Here is a 20051-nt window from a genome sequence, read left to right as displayed (position 1 = left end):
CCAGTGTGCAGGAAAAACTTTAATTATATTAAAGAAAACCATAAACAAAACAGCAGTGAAAGAAAAGCAGAGTGGTCTACAAAAACAAAGGTTACCGGACCCTCTGAACAAACACCATTGACATCATCGCCCTCATCTTCCTCCCGTCTACAGAGAGCTATCGCTAGGACGCACTCTGCCCCTCTCCTGGCCTCCATTAAGTCACGCTGAGTCAAATGAGTCCATGGCCTGGGGTCCATTCACTGGGTCATTTGGTTAAAGGGTGAAATAACACTTAAAGATCAGAGGTCAGAAGTTGTTTAAACTCGATGACGGCCGCGTCTCGCTGGTTCATCGGGAAATGTTGATAAAAGAGGCTGCATAGTTGTGGTTCTATTTTTGTTTCGGGTTTTCTTTTGAATGAACGCGCGTGGAGATTTAATGAGAGAGAACATCCCAAAACAAAAACAGCGGCTAAACCATGCAGGGATTGTCTTTATCCGGGAGAAGGCGTTTTTGGCAGAATTAACCCCCTCAAACATCACCATGCCCATTGTCAGCATCTCTCTGCACACTGCAACAGATACCTCTCATGCCTGCATCGATTATTATGCACACACACACACACACACACACACACACACACACACACAAACACACAGAAACAAACACAAATGTACGTCAAAGCTCTCCAAAATTTGCTCCACTGTTTTCAAATATGAACTTGGGACGGCGAACACTAAATCTTTTTGTGTTACAAGTCACAAATGGTGATCACTAGTAACTGTTTTTAGTATACTACAAAGGAACATTTTCTATTGAAACAAAAAACTTTTTCACATGATCATAGTGTCCAGAGTTTTAGCACCCTTCTAAAAAGAAAGACATGTTTACAAAGAACTCCACAATGCAGAAAGTATGGTTTTGGGGAGAGGTGGCTGCACATAGTATCATGAAGACTTGGTGTTGTGGTGGTTAGTTTTCCGGCAGATGCCACTAACCCTGTTGATATCAATTGCATAAAAGACACCTCCCAAAAGGTGCAAACACGATGAGCCTATAGAACATAAAAGCTGAGCTGTAATCCTATTCAGCCCTTGTGGTTTGGTTTGTCTGAACTTGGCAGTAGAATCAGCATGGCCGCCGCCAGAGGGGATCCTCAGTGGACTGTAGCCCGAGGCGTCGGGCTCCTATGTGTGTGACGTCGCGGTGCAACATGTTGTGCGGTTGAGTCGAGGTTGATTGTGTCTGATCCCCCCCCCCCCCCCCCCCCCCCCACCCAAGGGGGGCTAACCTCTTCCTGCCCCTAAATCTAAACCCCTCCACCCCTCCCATGTTTCTCACAGTATAGATCCAAACGATTCTGAGCGATGAATTACCAGCAGCGAAAATAAATGTGGTGTAACTTGTTATCTCAATGACCTTCTTATGCTAATTTACCATTTTAAAATGCACGTAATATATATAATAATAATAATTAAGTCAAATAATTAGATACAGCCTCTTAACGTTGAAAACAAGATTAATTATTCTCAGTTATTCTCTTTCTCTCACAACTCATGTCATTTCTCCAAATACAAATATATATATATATAGAAAAATAATAAAATCACAGTTGATCGTCAGATAAAACATGTGTGGGGATTGCGTAACGCTTTCTGTGACTCCGATCCAGACCTTGATCACTGAACCTCGTTCATCTCAAGTGTCTTCCTCCATAGCTTCTTCTCACGTAAACCTCTTCACCTCTCAGCTCCGAAGTCATCTTTTTTAACGATCCATTGAAACACATTGCTGTGTGTGTATATATGTGTGTGTGTGTGGATATGTGTGTGTACATGTGTATGTGTGTATGTGAGTGTGAGTGTGAGTGTGAGTGTGTGTGTGTGTGTGTATGGAGGGGGGGGGGGGGTAGCGTAGGTGTAGCGGTTGCGATGCTGACCCAGTTTCTATAAACCTTTCACAGCTCCGGTAGAGGGTGAGGTGAGGTTGGTGTGACTGCGTCCCCAGTGACAGATCCATCGTGGGTCGGGAACAGCGAGAGGCTTGGCCATAAGGTGCTGGTGGTCTGAATCCCTGGAAGACAGCAAAGAAAAGCGACATTAAACACACACAGCGAGGAAACATTGGATGCAGCTGAACGCTCTGCGCATGCCTCCGCACGCACGCGTCACACGGCCTCACCACGTATAGTGCTGCTTCAGACGTTACTTTTACAGAGCTAATTAGACGTTACATAGAGCTGCTTCAGACGTTATCTTCATAGAGCTGATTCAGACGTTACATAGAGCTGCTTCAGACGTTACATAGAGCTGCTTCAGACGTTACATAGAGCTGCTTCAGACGTTACCTTTATAGAGCTGCTTCAGACGTTACCTTTATAGTGCTGCTTCAGACGTTACATAGAGCTGCTTCAAACGTTACATAGAGCTGCTTTAGACATGACCTTTATAGTGCTGCTTCAGACATTACCTTTATAGAGCTGCTTCAGACGTTACCTATATAGTGCTGCTTCAGACGTTACATTGAGCTGCTTCAGATATTAACTTTATAGAGCTGCTTCGGACGTTACATATACCTGCTTCAGACGTCAGCTTTATAGTGCTGCTTCAGGCATAAACTTTATAGAGCTGCTTCGGACGTTAAATATACCTGCTTCAGACGTTAGCTTTATAGTGCTGCTTCAGACTTTACCTTTGCTGCTTCAGACGTTACATAGAGCTGCTTCAAACGTTAGTTAGTGCTGCTTCAGAAGTTACCTTTATAGTGCTGCTTCAGACGTTACATACACCTGCTTCAGACGTTAAATAGAGCTGCTTCAAACGTTACAGAGCTGCTTCAGATGTTACCTTTATAGAGCTGATTCAGACGTTTCCTTTATAGTGCTGCTTCAGACGTTACATAGAGCTGCTTCAGATGTTACCTTTATAGAGCTGCTTCAGACATTACACTTATAGAGCTGCTTCAGACATTACCTTTATAGAGCTGCTTCAGACGTTAGATAGAGCTGCTTCAGCGTTAACTTTATAGAGCTGCTTTGGATGTTACATAGAGCTGCTTGAGACGTTAGCTTTATAGTGCTGCTTCGGACTTTACCTTTATAGAGCTGCTTCAGACGTTACATAGAGCTGCTTAAGATGTTTCATAGTGCTGCCTCAGATGTTACCTTCATAGAGCTGCTTCAGACGTTACCTTTATAGAGCTGCTTCAGAAGTTACATAGAGGTGCTTCAGAAGTTCCCTTTATAGTGCTGCTTGAGACGTGACATAGAGCTGCTCAGACGTTACATAGAGCTGCTTCAGATGTTACATAGTGCTGCTTCAGACATTACCTTTATAGAGCTGCTTCAGACATTACCTTTACATAGTGCTACCTTAGATGTTACTTCAGACGTTACCTTTACATAGTGCTACCTTAGACGTTACTTTAGACGTTACCTTTACATAGTGTTCCTTCAGAGGTTAGTGCTACCTCGGGCGTTATATAGTGCTGTTTCAGACGTTATCTTTGCATAGTGATACTCAGACGTTAGCTTTGCATAGAGCTACTCAGACGTTACCTTTGCATAGAGCTGCTTCAGACGTTACATAGGGTTGCTTCAGACGTTACCGTTGCATAGTACTACTCAGAGGTTACTACTTTAGACGTTACCTTTGCATAGTGCTGCTCCCGACGTTACCTTACCATAGTGATACTCAGATGTTAGCTTTGTATAGAGCTGCTTCAGACGTTACATAGTGCTGCTCCAGACGTTACCTTTGCATGGAGCTATTCAGACGCTACTTTTAAAGAGCTGCTTCAGACGTTACCTTTATAGTGCTGCTTCAGACGTTACCTTTATAGTGCTGCTTCAGATGTTACCGTAATAGTGCTGCTTAAGACATTACCTTTGGATACAGCTACTCAGACGCTACCTTTGCATAGAGCTGCTTCAGATGTTACATAGTGCTGCTCAGACGCTACCTTTGCATAGAGCTGCTTCAGATGTTACATAGTGCTGCTCAGACGCTACCTTTGCATAGAGCTGCTTCAGATGTGCGTCTCCACGTCCGTGTAGCCTGGGAGCAGGCCCCCGTTGGAGCTGCTCTTGGGCTCCTGGGACAGCATGTGGTCGGCAGGCCCAGGGTCTTCAGGGGAGGCCCCCTGCTGGCCGGCCTGGAGCCTGCGGTGGATCAGGGGCACGAGGAACAGCACCACCCCCCCGACGATGGGGGGCACCCCGGACAGGGAGAAGGCCAGTGTGAAGTCCCCGAAGTGGTCGTGGAGGAGCCCTGGGGAGGAAGAGGGTGCGGGGGGGGGGGGTGAAATGGTATAATCCGAAGCAGTATGCGTCCCTTATTATGGGTTACATAAATGTTCACATTTTATATCATCTTCATGTGGATCCAAACGGCCCGTAGCACTCGATTACAGTTTTAAAATAAACTGATCCCCCTCCTTAAGCTGGCAGTGAACTCACTAAACTAGTCGAGCCTGTACCGTCGAGCTTGCACCGTCACTCCACGCTACTCACCGGCGAGGGGCGGCCCTGCCGTCATGGGGATGGCCATGAGGCCCAGCAGGTAGCCTATAGCCTGCGAGGCGCGCATCGGCCCCACCAGCTGGAACGCCACGGGCGCCATGAGGGTGAGGAAGCAGCCGTCACAGAGGCCCAGGAGCACGCAGACCGCCACCAGCCCCTCGAACACCCAGCACTGGGGGATCAGGATGCACATCAGACCCAGCACCATGAAGGAGGTCGCCTGCAGAGCAGAGAAAGAGAACCGGCTCTGGGTTGGTTATTGAGAAAACTGAAATGTTACTTTGGGAGATGCATGTTTGCATATCGTTAGCCTCATAGCATAATCGCCTCAGTCATATTTTGGCCAAATTGTGATATCTAACCTTACTCAACTCTCGTTGGGCACTGCGCCTCATTGGCTATATCCTAAGCCAATCAGAGTGCTTTTTACATTCCATAATCACGATCTGCCCGAGTCTTCTATTCTACTTTGCTATTTTTGAAATACAAGATGAACCTTAAAATGGCAATTTTGCTAGAAGGCTCAAGATATTTATATGCAACATGTGTCGTTTGTGAGCTTTGCTGGTTGTACAGCGACTTACACCATGCTGCATTCAAAATAACTACAATGACGACAGAGCAGCTCTCCAGAGGTGGTCTGGTTCTAAGGTCGTCTTCAGTACCGTCGTTTCCTAAGCATCAGATTAAGTGCAACTCCGAAGCTTTTTTGAGCTGCACCTAAAAAGTACTCGAGTTCAGGACACAAAAACAAAACAAATACCTCTAAATCTACCGGGGTGATTTTGTTCCGTCAGAGAGAGCGACCCTTTGACCTTGTGTTCCTTCTGACTTGTTCACCCGTAAGAAACGTTCCTTCAGAGAGCCCGCCGGGGGGGTTAGGGTTAGCTCCGTCGGGGAGGTGAAAACCCTGAGAGGATTGTTTATCCTCCATTCCCCAAATCTACAAGGGCCGGAATTAATGGAGCCTTGTGGAGTATACGTCTCTATCATGTGAAGTGAAACCAATACTTCCTCAAATAAACTCAGGTCCAATATTTATGACAGTGGGATCATATTGCCCCCCCCCCTCCCCCCCAGTGTATGCTACTACAATGCAATTGTATTCAGGAATGCAAAGTATGTCTACTCGATATTTATCAACAGGCCATTTTTTCCCGTGGTATGTGACTACACCCACTCATCTATATATTATTTATTTAATTGACATACAAACATTTGTACTTTTAAAAAAAAACACAGAGTGAATTTACTTATAAGCGTTTTTAGATACTTGAATGTTGAATACGTGAAAACTAAATGGAATCGGGAGTGGAAATGAAAATCAAAGACAAAGATCATTTTCATTAGGTTGATTCTCATTCATTCTACATTGAATATAAAGGTTGCTCCTTTCTAAACTCAGGACTGAACCAAACAGCATCAGGCCCAGCCTAAGTCATCAGGTTTATCTCCCCAGGTTTAGCGCTGGACCTCAACGGCCTGTAACCCTGCTGACCAACGGCCATGACCTCAACACTGTTGTGATGCCAGCGGCGCCGGGATTAATTTCAAAGCGGGGATTCAAAATAAATAAAATCAAAAAATAAAAACCACGCTCGCGTAGCCTCTATATTTTCTGGTTTGCAGCCTACCCTGCGGTCGAAGCATCCGATTGGCTGGTGAACATGACATCCTGACCAATAGGCAAGAGCAGACGTAATTCAAAGCTACAACGCTGTGAACAGACCTAGTTCATGCTGCAACCACCACACGCCATTACGTGGACAAATATGCTAAAAAATATCTATATATTATAATTGATTTTTTAAAGAGGTGATGCAGTTGCACCACCTGCACCACCGGTTCTGGCACCTCTGTGTGATGCTCTTTCCTCCCCTCTGTCCGGATGTGAGGGCCTCTGTTCTCCATCCTCACCTGCATGTAGATCTTCTGGAGTCCCGGGACCAGGTCTCCGATCTTCCCGAAGGCAAGGCGGCCCACCCCGGACGACGCCCCGATGCATGCCAGCAGCACCCACTCCTTGTCTGTCTCCTTGAACTGCTCCTTGACGAAGCTCATCTGACGGGGAGAGGAGGTGGAGGACATCAGAACCCGGCCAGGGGAACCGACTTCACGTTAAAGGAGCTGTATGTAACGTTTGAGAGTTAGAGAAGGAGTGAGAGCAAGATTAAGCAACCAGAAAAATGTCGCCTGCCTCTCTGATCTGGGATGAGATGTACCTGTGATTGAAATGCAAAATGGATTTCGCCAACCAATCACAGAAAAGATTGAATGATTTTTCAAAATGACCCAGAGGTCTATCGCAATGGGCTCATAGAAAAACAGGTGCTGTCAGCGAGAAATTTTACAGCACATTAAAAACTCACAAAACCTACAACTACAACACCTTTAATGTGAACATCAACCTCGGGTTTCACTCAAGTGTGTGTTAATGTCAGGCGTGTGATCCTTTTTAGTCAGAATTGCATTAGTTTCCAAAACGACAGGTCTGAACTGGGTCTCACATCCAGGTTTGTTATGTTATGTTTGAGTTCTACATCTGAGGCTAAGTGAGAACATGTGCTGACTGTGGGAAGCAAAACAAAAACCGAGCTGGACTCTCCATCCAACGAGCACATAAACAAAGCAGATACTTCCAACTCTGTCCTTCCCCCCTGGGGTCGTTCAGTCCACTGGGACAGGAACACCCAACTCAGTGCATATAGGTCAGCATGGCCCCTCTACCCGGCCCCCCCCAGCACCCCTGAAACCCATACCCCTCCCTCCTCCACTCAGAAATCAACTTCCAAAGCGAGGAAAGCGCCAAGCCCCCTGGAAGTCCTGCTATTTTAAACAGGAGCAAGCCGCTCCTTTCCAAGTGTTCTCTCTCTTTGAAGGCATGGCTACACAACACTGGGGGTTTGACATCAAGGCCGGAGGCTCGACGTGTTTGGGGACACAGGAGAGGCCGTACAGGAGAGGCTTCCTGAGTGTGAGACGGTACAAAGACCGGGTCTCTGCTCCTATCTGGGCCCGGGCCTGAAATAACAGACCTGACCAGCAACATCCGACACCTGGATAGAGCAGCTCTCTCTCTCTCTCTCTCTCTCTCTCTCTCTCTCTCTCTCTCTCTCTCTCTCTCTCTCTCTCTCTCTCTCTCTCTCTCTCTCTCTCTCTCTCTCTCTCTCTCTCTCTCTCTCTCTCTCTCTCTCTCTCTCTCTCTCTCTCTCTCTCTCTCTCTTTAATAAAACACATAATCTTAGTAGTCACGTTAGCAGAAGTAGTGGACCGCTAGTAGCACACTAACGTGTTAACTCTGTGTTATATGGCGCAGTGGTCGATGGCTTCTCTCCCCCCCTTACACAGCGCCTGCTTCAGAGACGGAGCCAAGCCTTTAGCTTTATTCTCCTTTCCCTGCTGCCAACATTCCACTGGCTCCCCTTGTGCCCACCGAGGACTCATGTCTGCGGACCACCCGCCGGCAAGAAACAGTCCAACCTGATTATTTGTGACCGCTCTACCTCTAACTCCCTTTGTCTCACTCTCTGTCTCCCTGTGTCTCTCGCTCTCCCCCCTCTCTCTCATTAAAATGCCCAGACCCCAGGCTGGAGTTATACAAGTGCTCCTAATGACTACAAGACCCTACATCGCTTCTTGCAACAAGGGAACACAACGTTACCGTTACCGTTACTGTGACAACCCGCCACCAGGGCGCCGCGTAACAAACATCAGATGCTGCGTTGAGTGTAAGAGTGATCTGTGTTTTGGAGGACAAAGGATGGGGAGCCTGTTGTCACGGCGATGTCCTACCAGATGCATGTAGGGCACAAAGTATCCCAGCACCGCCGTGGCGACGCCGAACGCCCAGACGCGGTAGGTGACGATGTGGAAAACGCGGAGGTTGAAGTACCTCCTGACCCGGGCCAGGGCCCGGCTCCCCCTGCTGGCCTGGGGGGCCTGGGGGTCTGCCGGTCCCGAGGGCGCGGAGGGCATGCCCCCCGGCCCGCAGCCCAGCCCCGCGGGCAGCAGGGGTCTGAAGGTCAGGGCCAGCAGCGCCTGCACCAGCATGAAGATGCTGAGGATCTGGAAGGTGCGGCACAGGCCCAGGGGTTTGGCCACCTTCTGCAGCAGCACGGGCAGCCCCATGGAGAACAAGCTGGCCCCCGCCGTCACCACCCCGTTGGCCAGGCCCAGCCGCCGCCGGAAGTAGTGCCCAAGGATGACTAGCGAGGGCTGGAAGGCGAAGGAGGAGCCGCAGCCGAACAGGATGCCGTAGGTGAAGTAACGCAGCGGCAGCGAGCTGGAGGGGCGGGCCGGGTGAAGTTGGGAGAGGGGGAAGGATGCATGTTGATATTAATGACAAAAGAAAGGGAAGAACGGTATGAATGGCACAAAGGCTGAGTGAAAGGTCAAAGGTCAAAAGACCAGGTGAGCATTTAGCATTATGGCATTTTCCCATTTCTGAACTATGTGGAAGCCTTATTGCCTATTGACATTATTATGGTGAACCCCAGTAATAGTCGACGTGGTACCCTGGTGCCAGTGGGTATATAACACACAACAATAGGGTATATTGGTACTTTAGTTAGTTTAGTTTAGGAATACATTTATTGATCTAATATCGTCTCTCTCACGTTGCGAACGAGGTGCTGAGCAGCCCGATGAAGGCCACGGTGGCTCCGCCCACCGCCGTCCGCCGGCAGCCGAAGTGGTCGGTGAACATGCTGACCACCGGGGAGCAGAGGAAGATCATCCCCATCGCTAGGGCCCCCACCCAGGCTGAGGAGAGGAGGGGGAGGAGGAGGAGGAGGAGCAGGAGCAGGAGCAGGAGGACGAGGATGAGGAGGGTGAGGAGGGATAGAGCGAAGAGAAGGAGGGGAGAAATTAGAGGAGGAGGAGCAGGGGGAGGAGCAGAAGGAAGAGGAGGGTGAGGAGGGATAGTGTGAAGAGAAGGTGAGAAATGAGAGGAGGAGGACGAGGAGGAGGAGGTGGAAGGATAGAACGAAGAGATGAGAAGGAGGGGAGAAATGAGAGGATGAGGAGTGGAGAGAAGAGACCATTTCAGAGTTAATAAAAACAAAACATAAATTGGGATTTATTTTCCATTGGCAAAAGGCTTGATGACATTGATGTATTTCGTGACGCGCTTATCCACATTGGAATAATGCGTCTGCCTGTGTGCTGCATGAATGAGCAGCTAGTGACATAAAAAAAAAGGATGTATTCAGGCATTTATCATGGCTTCACATTCAAGTGGACTTATAGTCATTTATTTCACAATGCCCGGACTGCATTAAACCCAAACTGTTCCTATTTAATCCGCCCTCATTCTTCCAAATGTAAAGAGAGGATGTACAAGCCCTTTAAGAACTAAACAGCGTAATTAGTCCCTCGACACACTCTGACTCTCTGCCAGAAAGGACCGTAATGTAGAAAAGGGGCGGTATCAAACCGAGGAAAACAAAATACTGTTCAACATATGTTTATGAGCGGCGTTATGGAGACGGCAGTTTGTGTTGTGATCTTTATTTCTTTGCCACAGTGATCTGGAAGGCAGTCTTGCATGCGGGCCAACAGGGTACACTATTGAATTTAGACGTATGCAAATCCAACGTTAAGCTCCATATTTACTGACCTAGTTTGTCTGCCATTGTACGGCCTGGGGCTGTGAATTTAAATAGAGAAGCTGCAGACCAAAGCAGAGTCGTCTATATCACTGGTGTCCAACCTGTGGGCCCTCTGTCAGTTAGCTACACTAGACACTAGAGGGAAAAAGGCTCAAATGTAATTTTCAATTCACCTCTGAATCAGACCCACTTTTGAATTTTATCATCAGGGCAAGCAAGCATAGCCACAGAGTGAATAGATCTTCTTTCTACTCTACAGTGTGGTGTCTTGCTTGCTGCTGTGCTGCAGAAGTTATGCTGTTTTTTTAAAGATATTCTTTAGCATTTTTATGCTTTATGATAGAGTGAGATGACAGGAAGCTATGGGAGACATGCAGCAAAGGACCACAGTGGGCAGGAAACTAACTCGGGTCGCTGTGTTAAGGACTGGGCCTTAATGCCGCGCGCTCTACACGATGAGCCACTGGGGCGCCCCAAATTGTGCTGTTTTTGTTGACTCTAGCAGGGAGACAACACGCACCCCGGGGTGTAAACATACAACCATCTGGGACTGATCCCCAAGGGACCAAAGGTAGCTTTGGTGTCTGCCCTCGAGTCTGCTGCACTCTGGGTCAGACCAAACCGACGGGTCGATGAGACCAATGGGGTGCCAGCTTACACACACACGCACACACGCACACACACACACACACACAAGCACGCACGCACGCACGCACACACATACACACACACACACAGCGCAATGTTAATCCAGATGAATTTTAGCTACACAAACACACACCCACATACAGACACACATATGCAGCCATAACATATTGACACAAATAGAATGAGATGCAAAGGTCTAGATATAGCTCTCCAAGTCTGGCACATTTCTGTCGGTCGTGCTTTAGAGTCTCATTGCTGCCACAGCTATGCGCGCTTCACTGCTCTGACTGGAGAACTGGTGATTGTCCACGGTGCCGCACCCCCTCAGAACCTAGATGTTGGCTGTGCTTGCTAATTTCCCCCCCCCACCCCCGCCTCCTCCTCATCCTCCTTCTCTAGTGTACACATCTAAACGTATATCAACACGTTCCCAAGGAAGGGTCCATTCCCTGGCCTTCCCTTTGGATGTTTATCCAAAGCCAGAAGAATAGAGTGTAGCCACTAAGCGCAGCCTCTGGTACACCATGCTGATGTCCCCAGCCATGTGTTGATGTTTGCTGGAGCACAAAGGGCCACCAGGGGCCGGCTCCCACACCGGACACGTGAATATATAAAGACCAGGGCGGCCTATAAAAAGGTGCACGGTCACCTTTGAGAATGCTTCCTACACATGTTCTCTTGTTGCCAGGCAGTCGGCCCAGCCAGGACTACTCAATGCACTTACATCGATATACAAATCAAATAAGTCCTCATGAGTAATTGCATAAGATGAAGTTAAATTAAATTATGTTTAGATACATTGGGTTGCTTTTGGGGTAATGGCTACCTCAGGCAAAGAGCCTTGAACCAATAGGGACTCGAGGAGAATACGTTCTTTATCGAGGTAAACCGCGATTCGACAGTGAATTGCATTTCACATTGTTTATTTTTTGCAACTGCAAACCTTTGCTCATTTAACTTTGAGGTCAGTCAAGATGTTATTTTATGTAAGCATGAAACGTTGGGTTTCCTGTGTTAAACCAGTTTTTACATTTGCTATGCAATAGAAAAGCCCTCAGAAAATTATAGAATTTCACCTTTCATAGTGTATCCCATTATATTCCATAAAGAAAAGGAAATACTAGTCATCCCTTTCTAACATAGTATGTACAGAACTAGGCACACTTAATTTAGTTATAGAAAGGGGATGTTAGAAAATAACAGAATTTCACCAGCACACAATATGTAATTATGGGTCTTTCATGTAAGCACCTTAATGTATCCTACCTGTATGCAAGACAAACACACACACACACACACACACACACACACACACACACACACACACACACACACACACACACACACACACACACACACACACACACACACACACACACGCGCGCTAGCCTAGGTATTCTATTAACTTTGGATATAAGTTATCAAGCATTAGTTCCACATGTCTTACTAAGAATTAAGAGATTAATCTGTCCCATGCGAGTGTGGAGTAATTGTGCGCATGTGTGTGTCTTTCTACAAACTATGGTATGTGCCTGTGCGCTACATGGAGCTAAAAGATGTAGGAAGAACATAATGCAGCCACCAGAGTAAAATAACACAATAAAAGAGGATCTCAAAATAAAGGTTCCTTTATTGTTCTACGGCTTCACACTCAACAAAATGACCCTTCCCGGAAGCCCATCTGGAACACTGAGTCCTGAACACATTTTATTCCTATTTCCTCAGAACACACACACACACACACACACACACACACACACACACACACACACACACACACACACACACACACACACACGCCTATCTTCTGCGCCTGGGTAAGTCCCGCTTGGAGATGGAGAGGAACTGATGAAGTACAAACAACCAGAAGAACAAAAGTTTGAGGACAGCCCACAGTGTATTTGTAGTAATTGTTTTCAGTGCAACCTCATCCATGTTTACATTCTTCATGTGTATGTGTTTTATTACATAAATTGACAAATATTTGCAAACTAACTTGAACCTTACTATGTTGATGGTTACTTGAATTATTGTTCACTATAGCAATGAAACCTCAAATAACTCGCTTGTAAAGAATTTCTACTTTAATTTCGTCGTTTGCACATGCAGTTTGTATTATGAATATTGTGTGTGTGTGTGTGTGTGTGTGTGTGTGTGTGTGTGTGTGTGTGTGTGTGTGTGTGTGTGTGTGTGTGTGTGTGTGTGTGTGTGTGTGTGTGTGTGTGTGTGCGCGGGCGTGCGTGCGTGTGTATTTGCGTGCCTGCACCAGTGCGTCTGGACTCATTGAACCCACAGTGGTACTGTGGGTTCTAAACCACCTGACCCCACTAAACCTGAATCCTTGAAACATGCAACCATAGCCCTGGATCTGCCATTGGAGGGTTTATACCAGGCGATAATACCATTCTGATGCCAAAGTCCTGGAGATGGCGAACCTACTGTGATAGTAATGATTAAAGAGTTACGCCCGTGGTCCTGCCATGGTCTCGCTTCTCAAACCTGCCTCTGTTGTAATCTAATCTGGTGAGTTTAATATAAAAAGTCATCTTCCATCATTGAAAGCTGTTTGAATGTTTTATATTGAAATTTTACCCCCGCTTTGTTCAACCATTTTACGCCCTCACTCGGTTCTATTAAAAGGGACATATTATGAAAACAACACTTTTACTTGGTGTGCAAACTTTGAAATAAGTCTGTTCATTATTTTTTGAATGAGATATGCATTTCTGAAAGTACCCCGGATACAGTTACCAAACGAGCCAGTCAGTTTCGGCGCCTACTCCTACGTAGGGAGCAGGCACATTTTTAATAGCATAGATAATATTTTGTGGACAAGGGGACGAGCGCTGGGCGGTGATGTTCGCGCATTTTTAGAAGCGCGAACAACACCCCGCTGGAGCTGCCGCCGAGCTCCCCCCGCCAGAGCTGCCGGAGCTGCCGCCGAAGCTCTAGCGGCAGTCCGGCAGCTCCAGCGGCGGAGCTTCGCCGGCAGTCCGGCAGCTCAGCTCCGGGAGTACAATCCCTTGCTCCACCATGTCGCGGTTCAATCTGAACTTCAGAGCGTCAAAGCCAAAGTTCCTTCCCCCAATTCTTCTCAACCACTGCCTAGATAACCCCCACTTCGAGGCTTTACTTGTTGTGGAAGTACCAGAGGAGTATCAGAGACGTCTTTATGATTCATAATATCATCCGAGGCGCACATAGCTTTTGGCCCTGATATTAGATTATATAGATACCTATATATTATTATTATTATTATAAATTATATATTATATAGATATAGAGCTCCGTGAGTCCGCAAACGTCAACAATCACTTCTCCATGCTGTGGTTCACTCTGACAGTTCATTGGTCAATGGACAGCAGCTCATTTGCATTAATGCTATGGACACATTCTCAAGGGATTGAAACAGGGGGGTAATAGCGGTAGGCAAGATTCCTTTTCCTAAAAGTTATTTCCAGCAAACAGATTCAAAAACATGTTTTCTGGAACTCATATACTATGTTAACTTGTTGGCAAAACTCCATAAGACTTCTTTAAAAAAAATGAATCATGTGTGAGGCTACATAACTTCCATCAAAGCCTTAAAAGCCCCTGGCCTCCATTCTGATCGTTGGCTGGGAGGGCCAACTTGAGGCTGAATAGGGTCCTTCAGGTGTACAGACACACTGGCCCTTTGAATGCAGGTCAGACAATGAGAGGAATAATCCACCAATATAACGTACATTAAACGCCATGTGTCTCCTCCAGCCATCGCCCCTGCCTGCTGGCCTGGGATCAAAGCAGATACTTTGTTCAAGGGATTACCTTATGTGTACCTAATAAGAACCTTTATGATGACTACCTTAGATCACAGCATGATTAACCCTGACGGTTAACGGAACTACACACTATACGAACAAACTCATCATGAAAAATATAACATCAACATCCAACATCAAATCCCACGATTCTGTCATGTTTTATCAAGTCTCAGAAGAATAACTTGAGAATTTCGTTTCGTCGAGTTGGAATCGTCTCAAGTTCAACCCATCATCCACCGGGTTGCATATTGTTATGGGATACATTGCTATTGTTCATGTGTAGCTGCATGTATTATTATCCAAAAAGGTAATTGGAATTACCAAATCCAAACTCAAGAGAGAACCGTTGTAATACAATGCTGCATAGAGTATAACCACAATATTTTGTTACATATGATATTACGATCACTGCATTACATCACAGACGCTACATCAATCACTCCCGCCGTTGCACAGCACTTTGTGACGCTAGAGCTGATGTTTCACCATCAGGGCATTGCACAGCCATGCTCCTGCTGTCCGGCCTACTCCTCGTTCACCTCCTCATGCTGGCTGGGGTTATTTCACCCCTCTCTCCCTCTCACTCGTCTGTCTCTTACTGGCCAGAGAGCAGAGCGGGATGAAGATCACATAGAGGATCATGAAAAGTTAATCATACACTCTCTTTCAAAAAGACATAAATCATTGATGGAGCTCCCTGTGAATCTCCAGGCTGGAGCCGGTTCCACGACAACAGAAGCAGAGGAAGAGACCCGGAGACGAGGCAAGCATCTCCCCCAGCACGGAGCACACCAGGGTTCAATCAGCAGTCAATCCTTGGAGAGTTAAACTGCCTTTTAAATATAAATCCAGGGCAATGTTTAATACATGCTGCTATGATCGGATTATAATCCATACTAGAAAGGCCTTTTCATCTCAGACCTCCCCCCTTATGAATCAATAGAAGCTATTATATGAAATGGTCTGCATGACATAGGTAAAGCTGCAGGCTGGGTTAGTGGTTAGGGTCTTTGATATAATTATACTTTGTTGCGACACATGTCTTGAAATAGCTGATAGCTTCATATTGTTGAATATTTTAATATTGTGAAGTGATAAGAATGCACTTGCACATGCTCAGAAGTTAAATAGCAACAGGAGGATCAGTGAGGAGTGATCAATAGTATTGTGATGCAGGTTAAGAATGACATGTGGATTACTGTAATGCAAAGAAGACTGAAAGGGACCCTTAACTCAAACCATTGAACTGTCACCGCAAAAAACGTTAATGCTAAAATATGCTTGAATACAAAGTGACTTGAACTGGCTTCTGAAGACGTAAACAGTGAGTGAGAAGAAAGCTTTCCTACCCATGATATAAAAGTAAGCAAAAGTAGTTCTCTGTAATGTTGAACATAGTTTAAAGAACACTTTAGATTTCAATTTAAAATACAGACCCACATAAAAACACTGTTCATGTGTTTGTGCCTACTTTGTTGAAAAGTGGTTATGACTGCTGCTAATACGGTCAGAGAGTCCATTCAAATTTCATGGTGTGTAATTGGTTGAGGCAGCGAATGAAGCTCAGCAGTGATCTGGGTTCAAGTTCGGCCTGAGGACATCGTCACATGTTCCCTTTCCCTCCATGCAGCAAAATAAATGATGTGGTTTTCTTTCCAAAAGCATCCGGACCTTCTAGAAAACATATTTTTAACAAAACAAATGATGTGCATTTCTTTCCATTTCTTCTTCAAAAAGTATCAAGCCATTTCTAGGAAACATCTAGAACAAACATTTTTTTTTCCTATAACCTTCAGCCGTCTGTGAGATATCTTTATGATAAAATGAATAATGCGCTCTGATTGCATCTTCAATAAAAGAAAACCATTAAAGGACAATTCCGGTATTCTGAACATTGAGTCCCCTTTCTGGTTTGTCTAGGATGAAAGAGAAATTTTCAATATTGGTCCTGTCTCAAGTATTTGGCTAATTTCAAATCGCCCCTGCCTGCTTCACAATGCTTCACTATGGGCATTCACAAACACCCTTTAACGTTTGTTTTCAGAAATGTGAAACTCATCGAGTGGTTAGTGGTGTTTGTTGATGTTCGTCATCAAGTATCCTGGTGAAATACAGTTTCTGTCGTGTTTTATTTGGCATTTTGTAAATCTGCATTTTGTAAATGAAAGTGTTAAGCACAAATTTCGGTGTTAACCAATCTATTTCATCCTAGACAAACGAGAAAGGGGGCTCAATGTTCAAAATACCGGAATTGTCCTTTAAGTAGGAAGGACGACAGTGCCCAGACATGTTAAGTCCCTCCACATAGGAGCGATGTGAATGGCCTCCCCCACAAGCTACCCCTGAGGGGTGGAACACCAGAAGGGAATGCAGAAGTACTGGAACAGTACAGCAACACATGATTCAAGGCTCGGAAGTCTTTAATGAAAGCTTTGGGTACAGGTCGCTTTTTATGAACTTCATTCACCTAAGGTCGACACAATTGTACAACATGCTACGTTTAAAGGAGGCTATTGTAGTGGTTGACGTAGGAGTACTTAACAGAGGTGAGCAGGGAGGGCAACTTTCTGCCTACAAAAACCAGCACATATACTTTGTTATTTGCATATTACGTCAATGGTGTAACAGGGCCATAGCAAAAGCTAATGTGTTTACTTAAGCTTAGCACTGTGCCTAGCAACCTGTTTGAGATAGTGCTATGCTTAGGTATTGCATGTAATTGTAAACACAACCTACAGGAAACAGTTAGGACGCACTTCCCAAGACTGGCATTGTATAATATTCCTACTAAGGTCCACACCTGTTGTGTTCTGCTATAACCCGACCCCCTGTCCGATAAAGGGCCTCATATGTTGCTTAAATTTCATCAACTCTTACTTAATCATTTCAATCCTATATCTTTGTAATATCGATGCATACGCCATAGCTCTCCAGGAGGTTTATGTCATCCTCCTATTATGGGACACAAAGTATTCACCCAGCTTGCCTTAGCTGCCAATTCTGCACATATTTCTATGGAGCCAAAGATTGCAGGGTAATATTCCTGATCGTATTATCATTTATATATATATATATATATATATATAATAACCCATTATACATACTAGGTCACAATAAATGAACATTAATTCAAACTTCTATTAGGATTAATCCAAATTCAAACAATAGGTTAATTACGTTGAAATATAATAAATGTAAATAAAGAAATGTATTGAAAACCTAGGATATCAGACCTAAAGGTTACAATTCAAACACATTGGAAACCCGTATCTCAGATCTATTCAAATGTAGAGCCAGCTAAAGGGCCTTCTCAGCTCTACCATTTTATGTTGAAACAATTGAAAGACAATCTAGTATTTGTTGTCGCCCGCCTTCACTATGAAAGAGTGAGCGAGAGTGAGAGAGAGAGACACACAGACACAGACACAGTGCTGCAGCTGGTAAACACTTGATGGAGTAATCCTCGACAGATTGGCCCTGAAGATTGAGGGCAAGGAGGCAAGCATAACGAGACCAACAGTCAGGGAATGTGCTGCTGTTTGTGCTTCCATTGTTTTAGTTTGTTTTTTTAACTGGTGGTCAATAGGCCACAATAAGTGTCTGTCACTAACTGTTACATGCTGGAGTCCACGAGACGGGCAGGTTGCTCCTATATGGCCACTGCTGTTGTACTATATGAAATATAGTATATAGTTGTAGATTCTGATGAAATAATTGAACATACATCGGATGTATAAACAATATCTGAACTGTCATACTATTGTTATGGTACCAAAAGTTCTGCTCTGCTGAAGAAGTATGGGAAGAAATATAACATCGCATAGCCCTAAATCTGACATGAATGTCTATGGGACACGGTAGAGTATAAAAGCGATGGTAAAAAATAAAATACTCAACAATGCGTTAAAACAACCTCTGCACATTTTTATACTAGAGCCAACTACTTGAAACGAGGCTATCGTAGCACACGTCTCAATGTTAAGGTTAGTCCAGATATGGTAGTGCAATGGCTCAAGCACTGCCATGTTGACAGGGTCTATGTAAGCTATAGGCCTATGCAGACACACGTGAGTTTCATACAGGCCTGTCTTGTATACGACATGCATGGCATTTATGTACACGACACGTCTCGGCTGTTCCTAAAGCCTCAGCAGCAGCAGCCTACTCACCCACTTTGAACTGCGACCTGTGGTCATTGGGGTCGGCGTGTTCCTCCATCAGCATCATGTTGAGGATGCCAAAGGAGTTTTGAATCCCGAAGATTGAACCATTGCACCAAGTGGCGGCAAACACCACTATCCACCCGAAGCCCCCGTCGGGCGGAACGAAGTCTGCCCCGGCTCCCGGGGACCGGGCATCGCGACAGGGGGACCCGGGCGGCGTGCATACGGTATCTATCAGATGCACGGTGCTCTCCTCTGGCGCGACGTTGCAGTCACTCTTCGCCGTCTTTGTGTCGTCCTCGACCGGGCGACCGCTGTCCGGGTCGTGAGCAGCACCGCTGCCTTTATTCTGCTCCATCTCCGCCGGGTCTACCGGCGTCTGCTCGCTCCGAAAGTCCCCGTTGGATGGATCTCCTTGCTGTTCCTCTCCGTGGACCCCCATGCTGTCTGGCTGCTCCGGTGGATGAGCTTACTGTGGGCACTGGGCGCACGCGTGGGCCTACAGGCAACGATCAGTGGTGTAAACACATGGATGTCCGGATCCAGATTAGAATGACAGCTTTGGGTTTTGTGTCCAGATCGGCTAGACAGCGTGCCCTTTCCTGTCAGACACCCGACTACTACGTCCCCTTCCTCCTGGTCCCAATCTGAGCTTCAACTTCCAGAGCGCAAAGGGAAAATGTGTCATTCTAACCAGGTCGCTGGTGCACAACGAGATGGATTGACAAGTACCACCTACTTGCCATTAAACTCTCATTTGCAGAAACGAAACACCTACTTTTGGCGTCATTGCTCCATTGCGACAAGGAGAATGCATGATGAACCTGCGGACGCTGCGCTCCAACTCCTTCCAATACCGTTCTCGCGATGCAGAAACCAGACGTCCCGCTGTGACGAGAGTATCGTGGACGGCTCCTCCTCCTCTTTCATTACATATTTGTATATCGTGCCCCGATATGAAATAGGTGGGCCTATTATGTCAGTCGCGGAGGTTGGTTCTTACTGCCGTAAATGTCAACACAGAACACGGCCTTCATTGACCGGCTTGGCCCTGCCCCCCGCCTGCAACCGACAGTCGGGAACAGCCAATGGCTGCTCTCGACCTGGTTATTGTGGGCGGGGCTTCACAACTTCCTGATAGCGGGAGTTCAGCGGGTTCTATTTTCTCGTACTTTTTGTAAATAGGATAGCGTTAAGGTTTATTTCCTTACGCCTATTGTACAATGTGTCGTGAACCCGTCCAAAAAAGCGTTTATTCTGCCTCTTGAAATTAGGGGAATTTGAGAGAAGCCTTTCTGACGAATCGAAAAGGTTTTTTTGCAACCCT

At 45.9% G+C, this 20051-nt stretch overlaps 1 protein-coding gene across 2 annotated transcripts; it reads right to left on the bottom strand.

The window, feature by feature from the left end:
• Positions 1-1352: 1352 nt before the first annotated feature.
• On the bottom strand, positions 1353-19643 carry slc16a2 (solute carrier family 16 member 2). Of its 2 annotated transcripts, XM_079744711.1 has the most exons (8): positions 19503-19643; positions 18731-19223; positions 9118-9262; positions 8294-8783; positions 6419-6562; positions 4493-4721; positions 3992-4250; positions 1353-2055 (listed from the first exon to the last, which is right to left on the bottom strand). In XM_079744711.1, exons 2-7 carry the CDS (start codon positions 19164-19166, stop codon positions 4009-4011), a joined length of 1686 nt encoding a protein of 561 aa, XP_079600837.1. In that variant the 5' UTR covers positions 19167-19223; positions 19503-19643; the 3' UTR covers positions 1353-2055; positions 3992-4008. The 2 variants fall into 2 exon arrangements, with proteins under 2 accessions (XP_079600837.1, XP_079600836.1); XM_079744710.1 differs by having other exon boundaries at positions 18731-19638.
• Positions 19644-20051: the final 408 nt, after the last annotated feature.

This window comes from Pollachius pollachius (assembly GCF_949987615.1).
Source record: "Pollachius pollachius genome assembly, chromosome: 10".
Classification (NCBI taxonomy): Eukaryota; Metazoa; Chordata; class Actinopteri; order Gadiformes; family Gadidae; genus Pollachius; species Pollachius pollachius.
Note: the sequence above shows the minus strand (reverse complement) of the source record. Positions and strands in the feature narration are given on the sequence as shown.